We start from the raw sequence: 18300 nt of genomic DNA on the forward strand, positions 1-18300 counted from the left end.
ACTGAGCCAGTGTTGAGTCCAGTTTAGAAACCTAAAGGCTTCACTCAGCATCGGAGAAAAGGGGCCTCAGTAGACAATTATCTGTCATTAAAGATGATTAAATGAATGAAGACACAGGGTCAGCCTTTCTTTGATGGAATGTGCAACTATAGGAATGTTCAATAGAAGGCTGTCCCTGCCCTTTAAAACAGGGGTGGTATCGGCTGGGTTTTTGATGGATTTTTATCAGTGTTGATGTGAGGAAATGGCTTTCCCAGCTGATAACATCTTTGACCAAGTTTCTTGAACCCTTGACCTTTATCAGTCAGGGTGCATTGGATCCCTTTCTAATCTCTCTTAAAAATAAATCCTAAAATAAGGTCTATGTAGGAAATACCTTGCAAGTATGAGATTCTTGCAAAAAGGAGTTATTTTACATTTTCCTTTCACTCTAGGCTATTGCTTTGTTGTTCCAATTTGGAATTTTTTCCTGTGAGAACAAATAGAATGTATCATTCAGAAACACATAAACACGATACTACACTTGATCTGAGCTCCAAGGAGCTGAGTACTATATCCTGCACTCAGGCCCCAGGTGACTTGATTGACTTCAGTGGTCTTAGATAAGAAGTAAGCTAAACTGCTGCGTGCTGTTGGTGCATGCTGCTTAATAGTGCTGTTTCACCCCAGAGCTAGCAGCATTTGTATCTCATTAGATGTTGTAAGGTTTAAATGTATGTGAAGCATTTTGAGACTCTGAAATGAAGCTGCTGCAGGAGGGCTGCTGATGATTATCACTACATTTTCTTCATTGACAGAAACACACTAAAACACACTCATAGTGCCAATCTCTGGGTAGACTTAAACCCCATCCAATCCTGTTGAAGTCAGTGGAGTTACTTGGGGTATTAGTGTGAAACTTGGCATGTAGTACTTTCATATTTCCAAATGACGTGTTATACTTACCCTCTCAGTAAAAATTAAATTACTCCTAAATTGCCACAATAAAGCTGCATCCTAGAGTGAAATGAAAATGTAATTGTAGAGTAGTTTAGGTAGCAGAATGTAATTACCCAAGTTGGAATTTGGCCAGGACATGAGGGTTAACACCTCTACTTTTACTAAAAGCATCATTTGACCTGAGTGTTTAGAGGACTTTGATTCTATGTCTCATACAAAAGACTGCATCTCCACCACTGCAGAGCCCTAAACCCTGGGCAAAAGCATGGGTTTGGTACTGACTCCGAAAGAAAAGTGCTACTAATAGAGCACTTGCATTATCATTTCCTGCAGAACCTTCCCAGTACTGAACCAAGCAGTGACCTAGACTATCCCTGAGTTTCCTGTGAGATATGACATGTATTGCCACATAAGGGACATGGCTGTAATTTGATTGCACTAAAATATACAGAAAAACTATTCTGTAAAATAGGGGTTCTCAACCAGGGATCTGGGGCCCCGTGGCAGGTCGCGAGCACATTTCAGGGACTCCACCAACCAGGGCCAGTTTTAGACTCACTGGGGCCGAGGGCAGAAAGCCAAGGCCCTACTGGACGGAGGTGAATCCTGGGGCTCTGAGTCCTGCCACTCAGGGATGAAGCCGAAGTCTGAGCCATGTAGCTTTGTGGGGGTCTGGTGGCATCGGGCCTCAGGCAGTTGCCCTGCTTGCTACCCCCTAACACCGTCCATGGCTTTTATATGCAGAAAACCAGTTGTTGTGGCACAGGTGGGCCGTGGGTTTTTTAGAGCATGTTGGGGTGGGCCTCAGAAAGAAAAAGGTTGAGAACCCCTGCTATAAAACAGCATTAAACATGTTATGCACAGATAAATGTAAAAGTTTAGGGGTTAAAGGGTATATTTGTCTTGAAAGACAAGTGAGATGTGTTACCATCCATGAAAGTGTAGAAGTCCCTTCTAATAATGTGAGCACATACCACTGATCAGAGACTTGCAACTGAAGAAAGGGAGATGCAAAGGTGGTTTTGAGCTGAATGAGTCAGTTTACCTCCTTAAAGCTATTGTGTCAAGTTCTTTCAGCCAGATATCACTGCTTTGGTTACACTCAAGTTGTGTTTTCAAACTTATCTCTATTGCCTTAAGAGCTAGAATTTATTTTTTAAATGAAAGATTACAATCTGATGTAATCACATGACTCCATGAGCTGGGGCCCTGTGCTAGGGCTGAGTAATATGTTTTGAAAAATCAGTAATTTAAGTTTCTCATGGATTTGAGGGTTTTCTGCTGTGGAACTGTGTGGAATTTGGGTTTCCTGTATGGCAGAGTAGACCAGGTCTTGGTTAAGGTTATACTGAATAAATGTGACATTGAAGAAGAAAGCACTGTCGTGTATTCATAGCTATAGAATAACACTGCGACAAACCGAAGAGTAATCTGATCTCTGGGGATGAATGTTTATCTTGGTCAAAGGATGACTGAAGTTCATTGCATTTACACTTTCTAAATGTATGTGATTCATTTCAGAAACTGAAAAAAAATTGTTTGATTGTTTACTTCCTTGAAACATGACTATTCAACGGAAAAGAGAAAAAGGGGAAAAAATAAGAGTAGCACTTACAACAGAAATTCTCTGTACAGAGGTATAGTACAGATAGATTGAACCAGGAGTCAGAAAAAAAAACAATTCAGTGTTACTCTGCAAACATTAAAGAAAAATATTGTATTAGGAAAATAACTTCTAATAATTATTTATACAAGAAAGCACAAAAGAAAAGGAATCATGTCTTGAGAAAGTGAGAGCTAGAATGCACAATATCTTGGTGTGTTACTTAAGGCAATGAAGCTTTAAGGTTTACCTTAGGTGCCATGTTCATTGATTAAATACCAAATATATGGTGGCCATTTTTGACATCATTTACTGTATTGATTTGTCAGCAGTGAAACTGTAATAAAAAAACCCATTGATTTGCTGTCCGTATTTGCTTATGGGCTTTTTATTAATTTTATGCTTTTTTGGATTATAATTTTTTGTGTTTTTTTTTTCCCTTTAAGACAAGCCTGGTGCTTGGTGAAGTTGGAAAAGGGGAACGAACTATGGAACAAAGGAATGAAATCATCAGCTGCTTCTTGCCACTTCTTACTGAGCGACAGGAGCTACGCAAAGAATGGACATCAAGGTGAGAGCCCTAAGGAAAAGGAAAATATAGTGAGACCTTGAAGAAGAAAAAAAAAACCAAAAAACACATGATCAACTATTCTCATAAAGATGCACATAGGGAAAAAAACAGCTGGGCAAGTCTTTTTGAAAATGAGTTTTACCGTTTGCTTTTCCAGTTACATTTCTGTATGAATTAAATAGTCAAACGTTACTATATATGATTTCACAGTTAATTTAACAGTGTGATGTTGTATTACTATGTGGATACAGCAATCTATTCAATTGATACCCTGATAAACAGCATGCCCATTTAAAGGATACTATCAATTTAATCACACTTTGTTGAAAAGGGTTTTCCCTACTATTGTTACAAAAAATACTTGCTAATGTCTCATGGTTGTGATAGGCTCAGGATAAGACCTGAACAGAACAGTTCTGTGGTACAAACTCTGCCTTTAGATGTGTTGGTGCTGATGCTTACAACCACACAGAATCCAGATAACATCTGTGGGACTCCACGTGAGCAAGTCTGTTTACAGGATCACAGTCAATAGCTGAAAAAAGCTGAGGAGAATCCTCCATTTTTTCCACTTCAGATGGCTTGTTTTTTGCATGTGGCAACACTTTGTGTATAGGCAGTTTTACTGATTCAGCCAAATGACAACAATGGGTAAGGAGGTTCCATGATGCATTCAGTAACTGAAACTACTTTTAACACATTTTTTTAAATTGTCTAAATTTTTAATTGACAGTGTTCCTTTAACTGTGATAAACACCCAGGAACATTTTCAGTGGGATGCATTTCAGTGACTATCGATGAATGATATTCTTAGCCTGTTTGAAATGCCATGCCTGTTTTTGTTGGAAAATCTGTTTATAGCAGATGTGATTTGGTGTTTACTAGAGTAAATTTCCACTGTGTGCCACCTTGCTTTCTTCATTCAACTCTCCTGCGCCGGTAATGGCTGCTAAATGAGTCAATTTTACTTTATTCTTCTTAGTTCTATAGCTAAAAGCTGCAGATGTATGCATGCTTTAATAATCTATTGTTTTAAAGACAGTTGATTAAATAAATACAAACATCTACTGCAAAAGTGGGCCAAATTGTTCTCTTTGATATGTGCACAAGCTCCCATTAAAATCAATAGGAATCCTTTATTTGCATGTAAGACCAAACTTTGGCCTAATTTATGTATTATTGTGACATTTGTGATATTCAGGGTAATTGCTTCATAGGCATGAAGTTGTTTCCAGGGGTGTGTGCCAGTTAAGAGAATTCTGTTGTACCGTAATATAGTGCTTCATACGGATACTGAAAGTTCTCTAGACTTGACCTCAGTTATTTCAAAAAGTCATTAGAGGCTGTTGCACCTGACGTTTGATTGGATTTGCTGTTCTAAATATTGCTGTACTGTACGGGCTCTTGAAACACTTCAAAAACTCCAGGGATTAAACGCTACAATAGAGTAACAATTATTTGAACAAATTAGCAACCTTGTCTAGTAAGGTTTCTTCTAGTGGGTAGGGGGCTAGGCATTATGATATTAATCTGATGAAGTCTCAGAATGAAAAATACCTATCTAAGAGTAGTTTGCAATTTCCTCGTGTTGTGTCACTCACTTCTCCATTTAGTTTTCTGCTTTCCAAAGAATCTCCTGGATGTTTTTTAAAGTCTCTGATGCTGCATCATGTGTCTTATTAAATTAAACCAAATGAGTTGGGGGTGGGGGATGTCATTAGCTGGAGAGATCTCTAAGGGCTTTTCTTCACTTGGAGCACTCCACTCTTAATATGCTAAACCAAATAGATGGCTTTGTAGAGACAGGGAAAGAATAAACCATTGTGATGACTGACATGTCTTCTTAGGGTCCATTTAGTTTAACAATAATTTTCTAATATACCAAATCATCAGGGATCATGACAAAAAATGACTTGTTTTGAAAGGACTCTGGTTACATTGTTTCTGGCCTTTGCTTACTACTAACAATTTAATCAGAAGCTGGAGCCAGCAGGGATGTGGCAGACAAAGTCTAGTCTCTGACACAAAAATGCTAAAGTACTTTGGGGGATGGTGATGGGAAAGCTTAGAAGCAGACAAAGTGCAGGCCTCCTTAAAACTAAACACCTGAGAGAAAATTTCAAGAGCATGGTGTCTTGAAAGCTCAGAAAGAAAGTGTCCCTTGAGTATTAAATAACCATAATCCTTTTTTTCCCATTTGATGTTTCCCATCCCAGTGACCTATCTAAGAGTCTCATCCATATGATCTACATAAACAGACTGTTACCATACACCTCACTTTACCTCATCAAAGCTTCAGCTAGATGTCTGGAATGAAGCACTGACGATGGTAGCCATCAAGCATGCGGTGGTGAAAGTTATAAAACATCCGCCGCAGTGCTAGCAGTGCTGCCCGTGTTTTAGAGATCAGTCTATTGTGTACTTTAGAATTACATGAGAAAAATGTGCTTGGACAGGAAATAATTAGTGCTTGTCAAAGGGCAGGCAATAGGCTACAGTATTTTACTTTCAGCAGGCTATCAGGGGATCAGCTAGATTAGATAATAGATTTTTTTTTCCTCTGGAAGTTAAGTACAGATGACTCTAATTACCTTACATTGCACATTAGAGAGCACATTATGAACAGTACAACTTGAAGAAATTTAGGTCAGCTAAGAGAGTAGCTGGCAAAAACTTTACTGTTCTCTTAGAATAATGTAGCTATTTTATTGTTTCAGCAGGTTCACTTGTGGCACTGATACCTTAATTTAAATAAAACAAAAACAAAAAACAAAACCATGGAACAGTAACACAGCTGTAAGGTGGATGTGCTTTTACAGGCCTGTGAGTCTTCCTCACAGAAGTATCAGAATTTCACTAACGTGAATTTCTGTCTTAATCAGACAAATCATGTCCTTGTGGATTTTGCTTTTAGTTATGCCAGCGTTTCTGCATAATGACTGGCTGAAATTATACAATGTGTTTGTGTTGCAGCATAACAGTTCAGATCACACAGTAGTATGCTGAGTATTATTGACCTGCCACTTTGCACACTGGTAACCTCTAGACAATGCTATCCAAACAGGTCTTTCAGGGATGCAAATTAATCTATACTGAGTGGTAATGATCCAAAATATCTCAGGTGGGACAATGTGAATGTGCTCTAAGTGTTAACAGAAATGACCCAGAGTTTCTAAAGGCTCATATTTGTTTATGCTGCTTGATAGTGTCTGATGGACAGGTTGTTATAGCTGTTAAAGAGCTGCTCAAGCCCTTTGAACTGACCCCTTCTTGACCTCAGCTTACAAAAGGTCAGTCTTCAGCTAATAAAGCAGGCGGAACCTTAGCATCTACTGTAGTGAGCAGAGGCTAAAGAGAACAGCTGTGAATTTTGAACTGACCATGCAAACCGGTGCAGGTTTCTTGGGGTCACCATGTGATAATGAAAATTATTACTAAATTATATGGATGTTTAACTGCATAGTGGGCAAGAGAGGGCAAAGTCTAATGTATTGGGTTTGATAAATGAAGTGTGAAGTTACCCATCTGGCTCTGGACAGCACTTGTGTTCTCTCATTATGAACAGTACAACTTGAAGAAATTTAGGTCGACTAAGAGAGTAGCTGGCAAAAACTTTACTGTACTCTTAGAATAATGTAGCCATTTTATTGTTTCAGCAGGTTCACTTGTGGCACTGATACTTTAATTTAAAAAAAACAAAAACAAAAAACAAAACCATGGAACAGTAAAAAAAAAAAAAAAAAAAAAAAGAAAAGAAAAAAAAAAGAAAAAGAGGGAAACATTTTAAAATAACTACAGTACATGTAGAATCATTGACCCATGTGGAGAGCAGGAATAGATTAAATTTAATGGTGACCATGGAGGAAATTATAATTTGAAAAGTGAGACCAAAGCGGGGAAAAAGTACAGGCCAAAAACTGCACCTGATTCATTTTTTAGGACACTCTTAATACTTTAATAATGTTATTGTTTTCAAATATATCATTCTGAACATAGAGTTCAAGACACATTTATGATGAACATGGAATAAGAAGTAATGTAGCAAAATTATTCCATGTAATAATAGTTTGAAAAATATTTGCTTGAAATTGTAGAATGAGTGTTAAACACCTTTCATGTCCTAGAAATGCACAGGAGAAGTATATGATAGTCTGTATAAAAATCCATGTCTTTCATTCCTCTTCTAAATATTATTGATATTATAGTTCTTTTCTATACTGTTTTCTTAAAGATTTGTTTGTCTTGCTCTTTGTGCTTCTGTTAGTTTTTAGTGTTCTTGCTACATTTTATGAATGAACTCATTTGTTACCAAATTGTCACTAAGAAATCAGTAATAGGTTTGATATACAAAACAAAGATGAATTGTGTCCTCTCATACTTTAATATCACTAATTTCTTGTAAAATTTGTGTTTATGGTTTTTTAATTATCAAGTTAATTGTTGAAATCAAACGTTTTCACTGAAATTCTGCTTTTGCTTAAAGGTGTAATATTGAGAGTCAGATTCTGATTTGTTTACCAAAGTGAAATCTGCAATAATCTCAGACTAGAAACTGGAACTGTGATGTCCAGTTGTTGGGGAGAGAAACATAATGAAGTTACAGGTCTGATTGTAGGGAAAGTAAAATTGTTTATGATGATTATCTCTGTTTGCTTTTAAAATTAGTTAATCCAGACGTCCGTACTTTAACAACAGTCTTGACTGAGTGAAATTAGAATAAAGATTTTACAAAGAATAAGGATCAAAGTAAACAAGGAATTCCTTTGGTTCATGCAACAAACATAACAGGGACGTGTTAACTGATTGAATCTTGTAAGAATTAATAGCTTAAATCCAAGTTCCTTGGCTCATAGAAATAATACAATGAGAAAATCGGTTTATGAGACCTATAATAATACAACTAACATTTAGTAGATAGGTCACTGTATAAGAGTATCTTTACATTTGTTACTTTACGCACACACACACACCTTTTAGATATCATAAGGTTTTTGTTATGCAACTATTGCAAATAAGTTTTTTGACTTCCACTGTCCTCCCATTTCTAGTAAATTTGTCAGCCTAGCTTCTCAAAAAGCAAATACAAGCAAAACACTTCCTTGATCCTGACACTCACACCCTATCTCTAATTTCTATTTCTTAGTAAAGTACTTGGAAAAGTTGCCTCCTCTCATTTTTTCACTCATCTCTGATTATATACTTCATAGGGTTCACTTTGGGTTTTGCTTTGGCGTGTTCTTCCATGTAGCTCATTATCTACTTCTTTCTGCTAAGCAAAGTTCTTTCTTCCTTGTTATTCTCATTTATCTTATTCCAAACCATGGACCACTCTCTCCTATCCTGTTAAGACCTATCACTTTTATCCTCAATTGCTCATATCTTTTTGACCCCCTTTGACTCATCTCTTTTTTGACCTGTCCAAGTGAACATGTGATTTTACCTCATCTTTCAGCTTAAAAGACTAATGATGGGAGAGTTTCTCTTAAGTTTGAAGAACATCCTCATTTTTCCATTTTTTATATTTCCCCTCATATCAGAGCCCTCCATTGTTCATCACTTTACCTCTCTGCTTAATTTTACAAGCCTTGAGAAATGTGAGTTCATCTCAGAGGCAACCCATTGACTTTCCCACATTATAACTGGAACCAGAGTAAGTAAGACAGGCCAATACTTAAAAAGAAAGTAGCAATTCATGGTGATCATATCAATAATCAAGAACAAAATATTATCATAATGTCCTATGAGGTTACTGACAGAATTGGCAACTGGAAATATAGTGTTCCATCGTAGAGAAATCTGAACCCCATTTCGGTCTGCTGATCTCCATGGATGCACCAATGAAATAGATTCTCCACTCCCAAAGGATCAGTAGTGAGCCTGGATGCCAATATGAGGGATGTGATGGTCTGACTGTGACAGAGGTATTATTTTTACCTCCTATTAACCACCAAATCCCACCCAAAAATGTGATCCAAGTTTTTGTGTATAGCCTGAAGGCTTTTTATGTAGGTCCTTGGTTTTCAAGGCATCCATAACATTCCAGGCCAACCCGGAAGAGCTACACTAAATTCACCCAGAACAATAAGTCTGGGTGTCTCCAACACCAGGTGGGTCAAAAACTCAGTTAGCTCAGACTGGAATTCTGAAGTGCTATACACTACAATGTTTGCCTTTTAACCATATTCTGACTTCTCAAACAAGGGTGAATGTGGTTTTGAAATTGGGCACTACCTACAGCTGAAGTAAGGGTATTATACTGGTCCTGCCTCAGCACCGAGGGAAGGACCAGTTGACCTCTTGACCTCTTGATATCTTTTCCAGATGTATGTGATTCTTTGATTACATTATCTCCTGGTCTCTCTTGGCTGGTCTTATACCAGCTACCAATTTAGACAGAGCTGAACTAAAAGCACATTTGGAGGCCTCACTCATGAATAATTTATGAATCGTATAGTCGTTATTAGCTACTGACCTTGCATCAAGCAATGTTCTTGGTCAATGACTAGATCGAACAGTGAGGTCCCTATCAGCTGATGATGTTTGCCTGAGATGAGATCTCAGAAGATACTAGTTATCATACAGTTGGCCTGAGTCTGAAAAATGGTTCCTCCCCCACTCACCTTTGCTTTCTGTGCTTGTCACGACAGGAAACGGAAGAATTTGGGCTTCTAGAAATGGTCCTACTTGACTGGCTAGTCAGTGCCTATGGCACTACTTGCAAATGTTAAATAAGAATCATCGTAACTCTACTTACTTTCTTTCAAGGCATGCCATTAATTTGAAATAAATTTACCTTACACTACACTGGAGTTACCTGACTCTTTATCATTCTGCATTAGTGACATCAGAAATATTTAGATTAATAGAAATACTTAGATCGTAAACTCTTTGGGGCAGGGCCTGTCTTTTGTTCTATGTTTGTCCAGCATCTAGCACAAAGGGATTCCTGGTCCATGACTGGGGCTCATAAACATTACAGTAATACAAATAATAATGTCAAGCTGACACTCAAAAAGTATTGTCTATATTGACAGGGACCTTCCAAAGAGGCTGAGGGATGAATGGGAAGATTTGGTTTATTTTGTTGGTTCATGACATACGAAGAAGGTCCTAAAGATTTTCGTTTTTGCATTAGAATTTCAGAACTTGTCTGCCCAAGAAGATCCTCTGGAAGGACAGAGAACTAGTACTTACTCTGTTAGCTCAAGTGGTAGAGGCCTGTATTGTGGACCTAAAGATTCAAACCCTGAAGTACGGTCCACTGGTTAGGGCATTAGCCTGGGCCTTGGGAGTCCCAGAGAATCCCTCTTTTGCCACAGACTTCCTGTGTGATTTTGGGCAAATCACTTAGAACCAGAACAAATGTTGAAAGATGTTTATGTGCCTAAAGATGCTGCATGAGAATTTCAAAAGCACCTAGGCGCCTATCTCAAATATCTGGCCCTTAGTTTCTCCCAGCCTTAGTTTCCCATCTGTAAAATTAAAAATAACATTCTTGTACCTCACAGGTATGATGTGAGAATAAATGTATTAAGTATTGTGAGTTGCTCAGATACAGTAATAGGAGCTATTTAAGTATCCAAGATGAATAGATCTCAAGTACTAAAGATACAAAACTGAGTATCGGGTAGATTTCTGTTCAGATTATTTAAAACTCTTAGTTTTTGTTAGTTTTCATTAATGCCTGTTTAACAAAAACAAATAGGAGAAAATCTCTCTTTATTGGAATTCAGCACTCCTACTTTTTAAATTGAGAGCTCATTCTGCACATCTCTGACATTCCCAATAGGCTTGTCTATACTACAAAAATAATCCAGTGCTGACAATGTATGTTAGCATCAGGAGCTGTTGAACTGCTGCTGAAGAAGTGTTACCTGCAAGTGTACACAAGGACATGTCATAGTCACCTTTTGGCTACTGTGGCTAACAAATCTCCAAGAAAAGTAAAGGAAGAGCATACTTGACATTTTTTTATTAAAAAAAAGCAAGACTTTCAAGTCTCCACTATGTATCAAAAAGCAAACTTGTGGAAAGCATAGTTTTCTTAATATCACTTATTTTAAAGCAAAGGTATTTTGTGGTATGGACACTGGCAGTGCATATGGTACATACATAATGAAAACTCTGTAAAGCAGATTGAAAGTCCAAACTTACAGCCTTTAAATGAATGTACAAAACTCTGAGACCTCGGTGAAGTTGTCAGTCCTCTTCATGTTGTGTTTGAGGGTCATCTGTCCCTGGTGACCTTTGCCATCTCTTTGGTTGGTTATTGCCAGCTCTTTTACTTCTTGTGACCCTTCCTGTTTTCCGCTTGAGTCTTTCACCTGTGTTTCTTCTATTCAAAAGCCTTTGAACCAACCAGGCTTGGTATCAGTCGATGCCAGTACTCTAAAGAACGACGGAAACGATGCTTGATTAAATATTGCTGTTTAACAGCCATGATTTTTTTTTCTTTGAAACTATCTTGACACTCTAACCTTGAAAAGATTTTGCATCTAAAAGCTGTGGATATTTACAAATAACCTTGCATTCTGCCTCATGATACAATCAGTTGATGCAAAGAACCTTATAGATTCAGTATAAAACCCATTGAGTGCACTCATGTTGTATGGCATTTTAGGGATATCTATTGTAAAAGTTTGTCACAAAACTTGAGTTCCAGTTAGTTACTCTGTTTTTTGTGAGTCTTGCAGGCTCTTTCATTACAGCAAACTGTTCAAATTGTTTGCTCTGAAGCCACTTGATCACTTTATTTCAATTTTAGAATTTAGAAGCTCATGAGTAGTATTGACATTCATAATACCCCAAATTTAGACAGAAGTCATATAGTCATATAGAAATCTTAGTTGACACTTTTCGTTGGATTTCATTCCCGCTTTATTTGTGTCTGCTAGGTCTTCAAAGACAGATCCAATTGCCTGGCAAGTAACACAGATTTAGCCCTCATTACAGTATGATTAAAGTTTCCAAGCCAAAAAGCAGTGTTGGTGATTCAGATAGCCCACTTTTTGCCAATAGAGAATTTGTTGAAATTACTGCAGTTTTATGGAGTGCGCTTAATACTCATTTTCGGTTGGAAAAATACCTATAATTGCCTGTTAATAAAATATCATAATATTATATGTTGGTCTGAATTCAGTTAATCTGGACAAGGCTTTAAAGTCAGCACTAGTGACCAGTCCTTATTTGTATAAGATTTCATGATTGCAATGCAAGAAAGATAGTGCTGTTTTTCCCGCAATTTGGCAACAGTTTACTTACTACCACTTGCAGATCTGAATTCAGGGAACAGAAATTATGAGGTTTTCAGGCTGCAGGATGGTGGAGGTCAAGTATATCACAGAGGTGACAAATTTATAATCTATGGAGGCAAGAGTGTTAGCTACATCATCTGACAGCTGAACCACAAAGTGGCATTAGCATCAACTGTCATCCTTCTTGCTACAGACAATGGTGTCTGCCAGAGGCCAATGAGGAGGCAAAAAGCAGGTGTATGTGTATGTATATGGAACTGTTGTCTATTGCTCTGTTGATCTCCAGCTAAAGAACTGGCTTTTTGAGCTAGGGTTGTGGAATGATTGGCCCAGTGAATGAAAGAATGTCGTAGATTTATTTTGAAATCATTCATTGAGGTTTCTTATTTTCCTCTGCCCTTAGCAGAATGTCCTTTATGCCTCAGAACTGAATATCTCCATAAAACCAGCTCACAAATTTAGTACAAACTGAAACTATGTCTAAAAATAGAAGTTCGGGATTAAATGAGGCTAGAGATGGAACGACCTTTTCTCTCCAAGAACTGATGCCTTATCCTATGGCACTGGTCCCCAACCTTTTCGTCTGGTGGGCGCCAGACAAAGGACCCTGGCGGCGGTGGAGCATCCGCCGAAATGCCGCCAAATTTCATGGCATTTCGGCGGCAACGCCTCTCAATGACGTCGCTTGTCGGCGGCGATGCCTCTCGATGACTCCGCTTGTCAGCAGCATTTCAGCGTATGCTTCACCACCGGCAAGGACGTGGGTGCATTTTGATGCCCCGGCAGGCGCCATGGTGCCTGCGGGCACCACGTTGGGGACCCCTGTCCTATGGGGACTTTATTGTTAATGTTATTACAGTTATTGTTGTGTTAAATTTAGCTCTATGTAGTATAAAACTATTTGAACTTTGAGGATCTGGGCTATAAAATCAGCATATAATGTTAATATGGAAAAATTGTGGGATAACATGGGGAAATTAAATGCAGTCAGCCAAATTCTGTCCTATTCTCACCATTGCAAAAGATGTAAGTGAACAGGTACAAGTACAGGACTTAAGTCTTGGATACTGTCAATCTTGTGTGTTACTAAATTTTCATCACATATGTGGGACTTGATGATATTGGGAATTAATAATGAAACACAAAGCCTTTCATCTCCAGTCACTAGTTCAATTGTGGGTCAGATTGGTAGTGCCAAAATGCTATTCCTTTTGGATTGCTGTTTGATGCCCTATAGAAAATGCAGTGGTTCTTCAGTCCTAGTAGGCAAGTGTGTATTTAATATAATGCCACTATCACAACAGACACTAATTTATACCCTAGCTGATGTTTTCAGAGAAGCCAAAAATCAAATGGACATAGCAGCAGAACAATATGTCCTCAACAGGAGAAATGATTTCTCCAGGCCAGGGTTATGACAAGTTGTTTTTCCAATGAGTAGGGGACCCATTGCCTGCTCTGTACCTTCCATATGAAGAGAGGACATCCCTCTGTAGTTGTCTTCATAAAGAGCTTTTACATGTATTTTAAAATGTGTGTATAAATATGTGCAGATATACACATTTATCACATATATACTGGTGATAGCCATGTTACAGATTGCAGGACCATGTCAGCAATAGTGGACAGGAAGGGAGGCAATTTTGTCTGGAAACCAGAGGCTGGGTCTCAGGCCAAGGAGAATGAGACGAACTGGAAAGAAGCCTTTAGAAATATAGTCTATTGTATAGTCCCTGTAGCTGCAAAGATGGCATCTTTCTAACATTTGTGCAGTTTATGGTTAAATATGCTATTTAAAAAGATAAGGACTAAGAGACCTCTTACATAAACTGTATTGTTTTCATATCCATGGTCCTAATGACATGCAGGGAATGTCAATAGATCATGAATGAGAGAACAGTTTAGGGATTATAAGGTGGTAGTAGAAAGAAAAATACTTGGTATCCGACTGAAACTTCTTGGGATCTACACCTACAAAAGTAAACCTTTAGAAGGAAAGCAATCCCTTTGAATTACTAACAAATATGCTCATGAGTTGCAATACCACTGAAAAAGCAGCAAAGAGTCCTGTGGCACCTGATAGACTAACAGACATTTTGGAGCATGAGCTTTTGTGGGTGAATACCCACTTCGTCAGATGCATGTAGTGGAAATTTCCAGGGGCAGGTATATATATGCAGGCAAGCTAGAGATAATGAGATAGTTCAATCACGGAGGATGAGGCCCTGTTCTAGCAGTTGAGGTGTGAAAACCAAGGGAGGAGAAACTGGTTCTGTAATTGGCAAGCCATTCACAGTCTTTGTTTAATCCTGAGCTGATGATGTCAAATTTGCAGATGAACTGAAGCTCAGCAGTTTCTCTTTGAAGTCTGGTCCTGAAGTTTCTTCGCTGCAGGATGGCCACCTTAAGGTCTGCTATAGTGTGGCCAGGGAGGTTGAAGAGTTCTCCTACAGGTTTTTGTATATTGCCATTCCTAATATCTGATTTGTGTCCGTTTATCCTTTTCCGTAGCGACTGTCCAGTTTGGCCGATGTACATAGCAGAGGGGCATTGCTGGCATATGATGACGTATATTACATTGGTGGACATGCAAGTGAATGAACCGGTGATGGTGTGGCTGATCTGGTTAGGTACTGTGATGGTGTCGCTGGTGTAGATATGTGGGCAGAGTTGGCATCGAGGTTTGTTGCATGGATTGGTTCCTGAGCTAGAGTTACTATGGTGCGCTGTGCAGTTACTGGTGAGAATATGTTTCAGATTGGCAGATTGCCTGTGGGTGAGGACTGGCCTGCCACCCAAGGCCTGTGAAAGTGTGGGATCATTGTCCAGGATGGGTTGTAGGTCCCTGATGATGCGTTGGAGAGGTTTTAGCTGGGGACTGTATGTGATGGCCAATGGAGTCCTGTTGGTTTCTTTCTTGGGTTTGTCTTGCAGTAGGAGGACGTCTGGCTCTGTTGATCTGTTTCCTTATTTCCTCATGCGGGTATTGTAGTTTTCAGAATGCTTGGTGGAGATTTTGTAGGTGTTGGTCTCTGTCTGAGGGGTTAGAGCAGATGCGGTTGTACCTCAGTGCTTGGCTGTAGACAATGGATCGTGTGATGTGCCCGGGATGGAAGCTGGAGGCATGAAGGTAGGCATAGCGGTCGGTAGGTTTTCGGTATAGGGTGGTGGTAATGTGACCATCACTTATTTGCACTGTGGTGTCTAGGAAGTGGACCTCCCGTGTAGATTGGTCCAGGCTGAGGTTGATGGTGGGGTGGAAGCTGTTGAAATCATAGTGGAATTTTTCCAGAGACTCCTTCCCATGGGTCCAGATGATGAAGATGACTTCAAAGAGAAACTGCTGAGCTTCAGTTCATCTGCAAATTTGACACCATCAGCTCAGGATTAAACAAAGACTATGAATGGCTTGCCAGTTACAGAACCAGTTTCTCCTCCCTTGGTTTTCACACCTCAACTGCTAGAACAGGGCCTCATCCTCTCTGATTGAACTACCTCATTATCTCTATATATAAACCTGCATATATAAACCTGCCCCTGGTAATTTCCACTACATGCATCTGATGAAGTGGGTATTCACCCACGAAAGCTCATGCTCCGAAACGTCTGTTAGTCTATAAGGTGCCACAGGACTCTTTGCTGCTTTTACAGATCCAGACTAGCACGGCTACCCCTCTGATACTTAATACCACTGAAATGTTTCATATTACCATATTGAGTATACTAGGAATTACCTAACGCTGGTAGGTGATCGAGCAGAAATAATGCATGGGCAAGAATCTTGTTAAAGAATGTTAATGAAGGGCTTTGGTGTCATCTAGAAAAAGAATTGCAAAATCATAAACACAGGCAGTTGGAGATGGACCAAAAGTAATTCCTTGGAAGATAGAGGCAGTGAATATGCAGAGTATAGAAAAAGAAGTTAGATGAAAGTGTTAGACAATTAAAAGCAGAGATGGTGAGAACTTGGAAGGAGAGAGGGAAAGAGAGAAAGTAGCCTGCTATCAGAGAGAGAGTAGCCTGCTTTCAGAGAGAGAGTTTTGAGAGCTTTTGAACCTGATACTGAGAGGATATACCAGACTCATTGAAAGACTGGCAATTTTTTTTCATCAGTTACATTTGTAAAGTTGGTGTAACTGATGTTAGAATTTAGCCCAAAATATGTTGTGAATAAAACAGAACAAATAATTCATTATATTAGTTTCACCTCTTTCTCTGCAAATTGTCTTTGAGCAGATTGCTATCTTCTCAGATTTATTCACTATCTGAAATTATTTGGTAAATAATTATGGAGAATTCTTGGTCCGCAGATTGTTTATGAACATGTCATTGCAATTAAGTATCTGAAGCTGAAACCATATTGGTTAGTTTTATCGAACACACAGCACATTTAATATGTATCTGCTTCCTGGTTGGAGGAGAGTTACTATTTAGAATTGGGTTCTCACATGAATGTGTGATTATGAATTCAGATTGTACTTTCTGGAATTTTCCAACTTTTGCTTTAAATTTGCTGTTTCTGAAACCATTCCTGCCAGTAAATGAATTTGCTAGCATATCTGTGGCAAGTTAACAGAAAAGTGTGACACAAATGCAGTAAAAAGAATTTTCTTTAAAAATTAAAAGAAATCTTCACAGGTTTTTTTCTGTATTCACCAATCTTTAATTTTCCACTATTATGATCAATCTTGATTTGTGGTAAATAAGTAAGGTGTTTTACTCTCTACTAATTGCACCCTCAGCAGCATTTTAATAAAGGTTATGAGTTGTGGGTGGGGTTTTGTCTGATACTGGGGATATATTTATATATCTTAGAAGACTAAAATGTGTCTTCCTAGAGTTTTCAGATCCTTTAATAAGAATGATTTTTGACCATCATGGTCAAGGTTGATTTGAGGAGATGCCCTGGAGATGAGAGGTTAACAATTTGTCCAGTCTATAATGGATTAATCACTCACTGTACACAGTGTTTATCTTAGCAGACGATTTGCCACACACGAAGAGCAATAATTTTATTTTATATTAGGGCATCCCAAGTGTATCTTATACATTTCCCCTTCAATGTATTTTCCAGCTTATAGATAAAGCCTAAATTCAGCTGTCGGTTGCAAAGTGATAGAATGTCAGCTGGGTTATTAATAGCTTTGCTTGCCTGTAGGTGACACTGTTTCACCATTTATCTGGATATTGTCTAATATCTTGTCTAGGGACAAAAAAAAAAGAGTTAGATTAGAATAATTTGAGAGAGATTCAAATAAATACTTTACATTAATGGTTCCTTCCGTCTTGGTTAGAGAGTGGAGTATTAGGTATGGGTGGATGAATGGCATGTTATCCTTTTCAAAGACAGCAGCAGTTTATGAAATTATTTCTGATTAATTAGCTCACTAGCATCTCTACGTCTGTTCAGTATCCCCATGACAGACAAGATGCTAAAAAGATCACTCTACAGTGTTTCTAAAGGCTAATGTAATAAACCTGGAGGATAATACACTAGTGGAAAAACCTTAATTCACTGCTAACTTGTGGCAATATAGAAGTAAAGTTAAAATGTTCTTAGTCATGCAAGTCATTTAAATTAATAATGTATGCCATTAAGTGAAATTTCAGGGAGGTATTTTTTCCTACAGGAAAAAGGATACTGCTTACAGAGAAAATCAAAAATTCTGTGAGGCTTGAGCAATCATCTATCTCTAAGCTACAGTGGTCATACTGCCAGATGTTCAGGTGCTGCTGCTGCTTTGACATGTATATCTCTGTTCCAGGCAGAAAACAATATATACATCAGCCCAGGTGCAAGGTGGCCTTGCCAGCAAATCCACCTCCTCCTAGCTGTGACACTCATCCACTCCACCTCACAATGTGTACATTAGAAGGAGAGTGTAAATAACACCAGGAAAGAATAGGTTTCACTAAAGTGATGTGCACAGTAA

At 38.5% G+C, this 18300-nt stretch overlaps 1 protein-coding gene and 1 long non-coding RNA gene across 6 annotated transcripts in view; both read left to right on the forward strand.

The window, feature by feature from the left end:
* FTO (FTO alpha-ketoglutarate dependent dioxygenase) overlaps positions 1–18300 on the forward strand; it is a 342599-nt gene that overhangs the window by 162583 nt on the left and 161716 nt on the right. For all 5 annotated transcript variants that reach the window (XR_007769286.1, XM_050922553.1, XM_050922554.1 and 2 more), the window contains exon 8: positions 2989–3113. Coding sequence is in view for 4 of the 5 variants with exons in the window: in XM_050922553.1 (XP_050778510.1) it covers positions 2989–3113 (125 nt within the window). In the remaining variant the exon portion in view is untranslated. The remainder of the gene's footprint in view (positions 1–2988; positions 3114–18300) is intronic.
* Positions 4784–6884, forward strand: LOC127034092 (uncharacterized). Its single transcript, XR_007769302.1, has 2 exons — positions 4784–5759; positions 6699–6884. It is a non-coding gene; the product is annotated as an uncharacterized LOC127034092 (long non-coding RNA).

This window comes from Gopherus flavomarginatus, chromosome 14 (genome assembly GCF_025201925.1).
Source record: "Gopherus flavomarginatus isolate rGopFla2 chromosome 14, rGopFla2.mat.asm, whole genome shotgun sequence".
In the NCBI taxonomy this organism is placed as follows: Eukaryota; Metazoa; Chordata; order Testudines; family Testudinidae; genus Gopherus; species Gopherus flavomarginatus.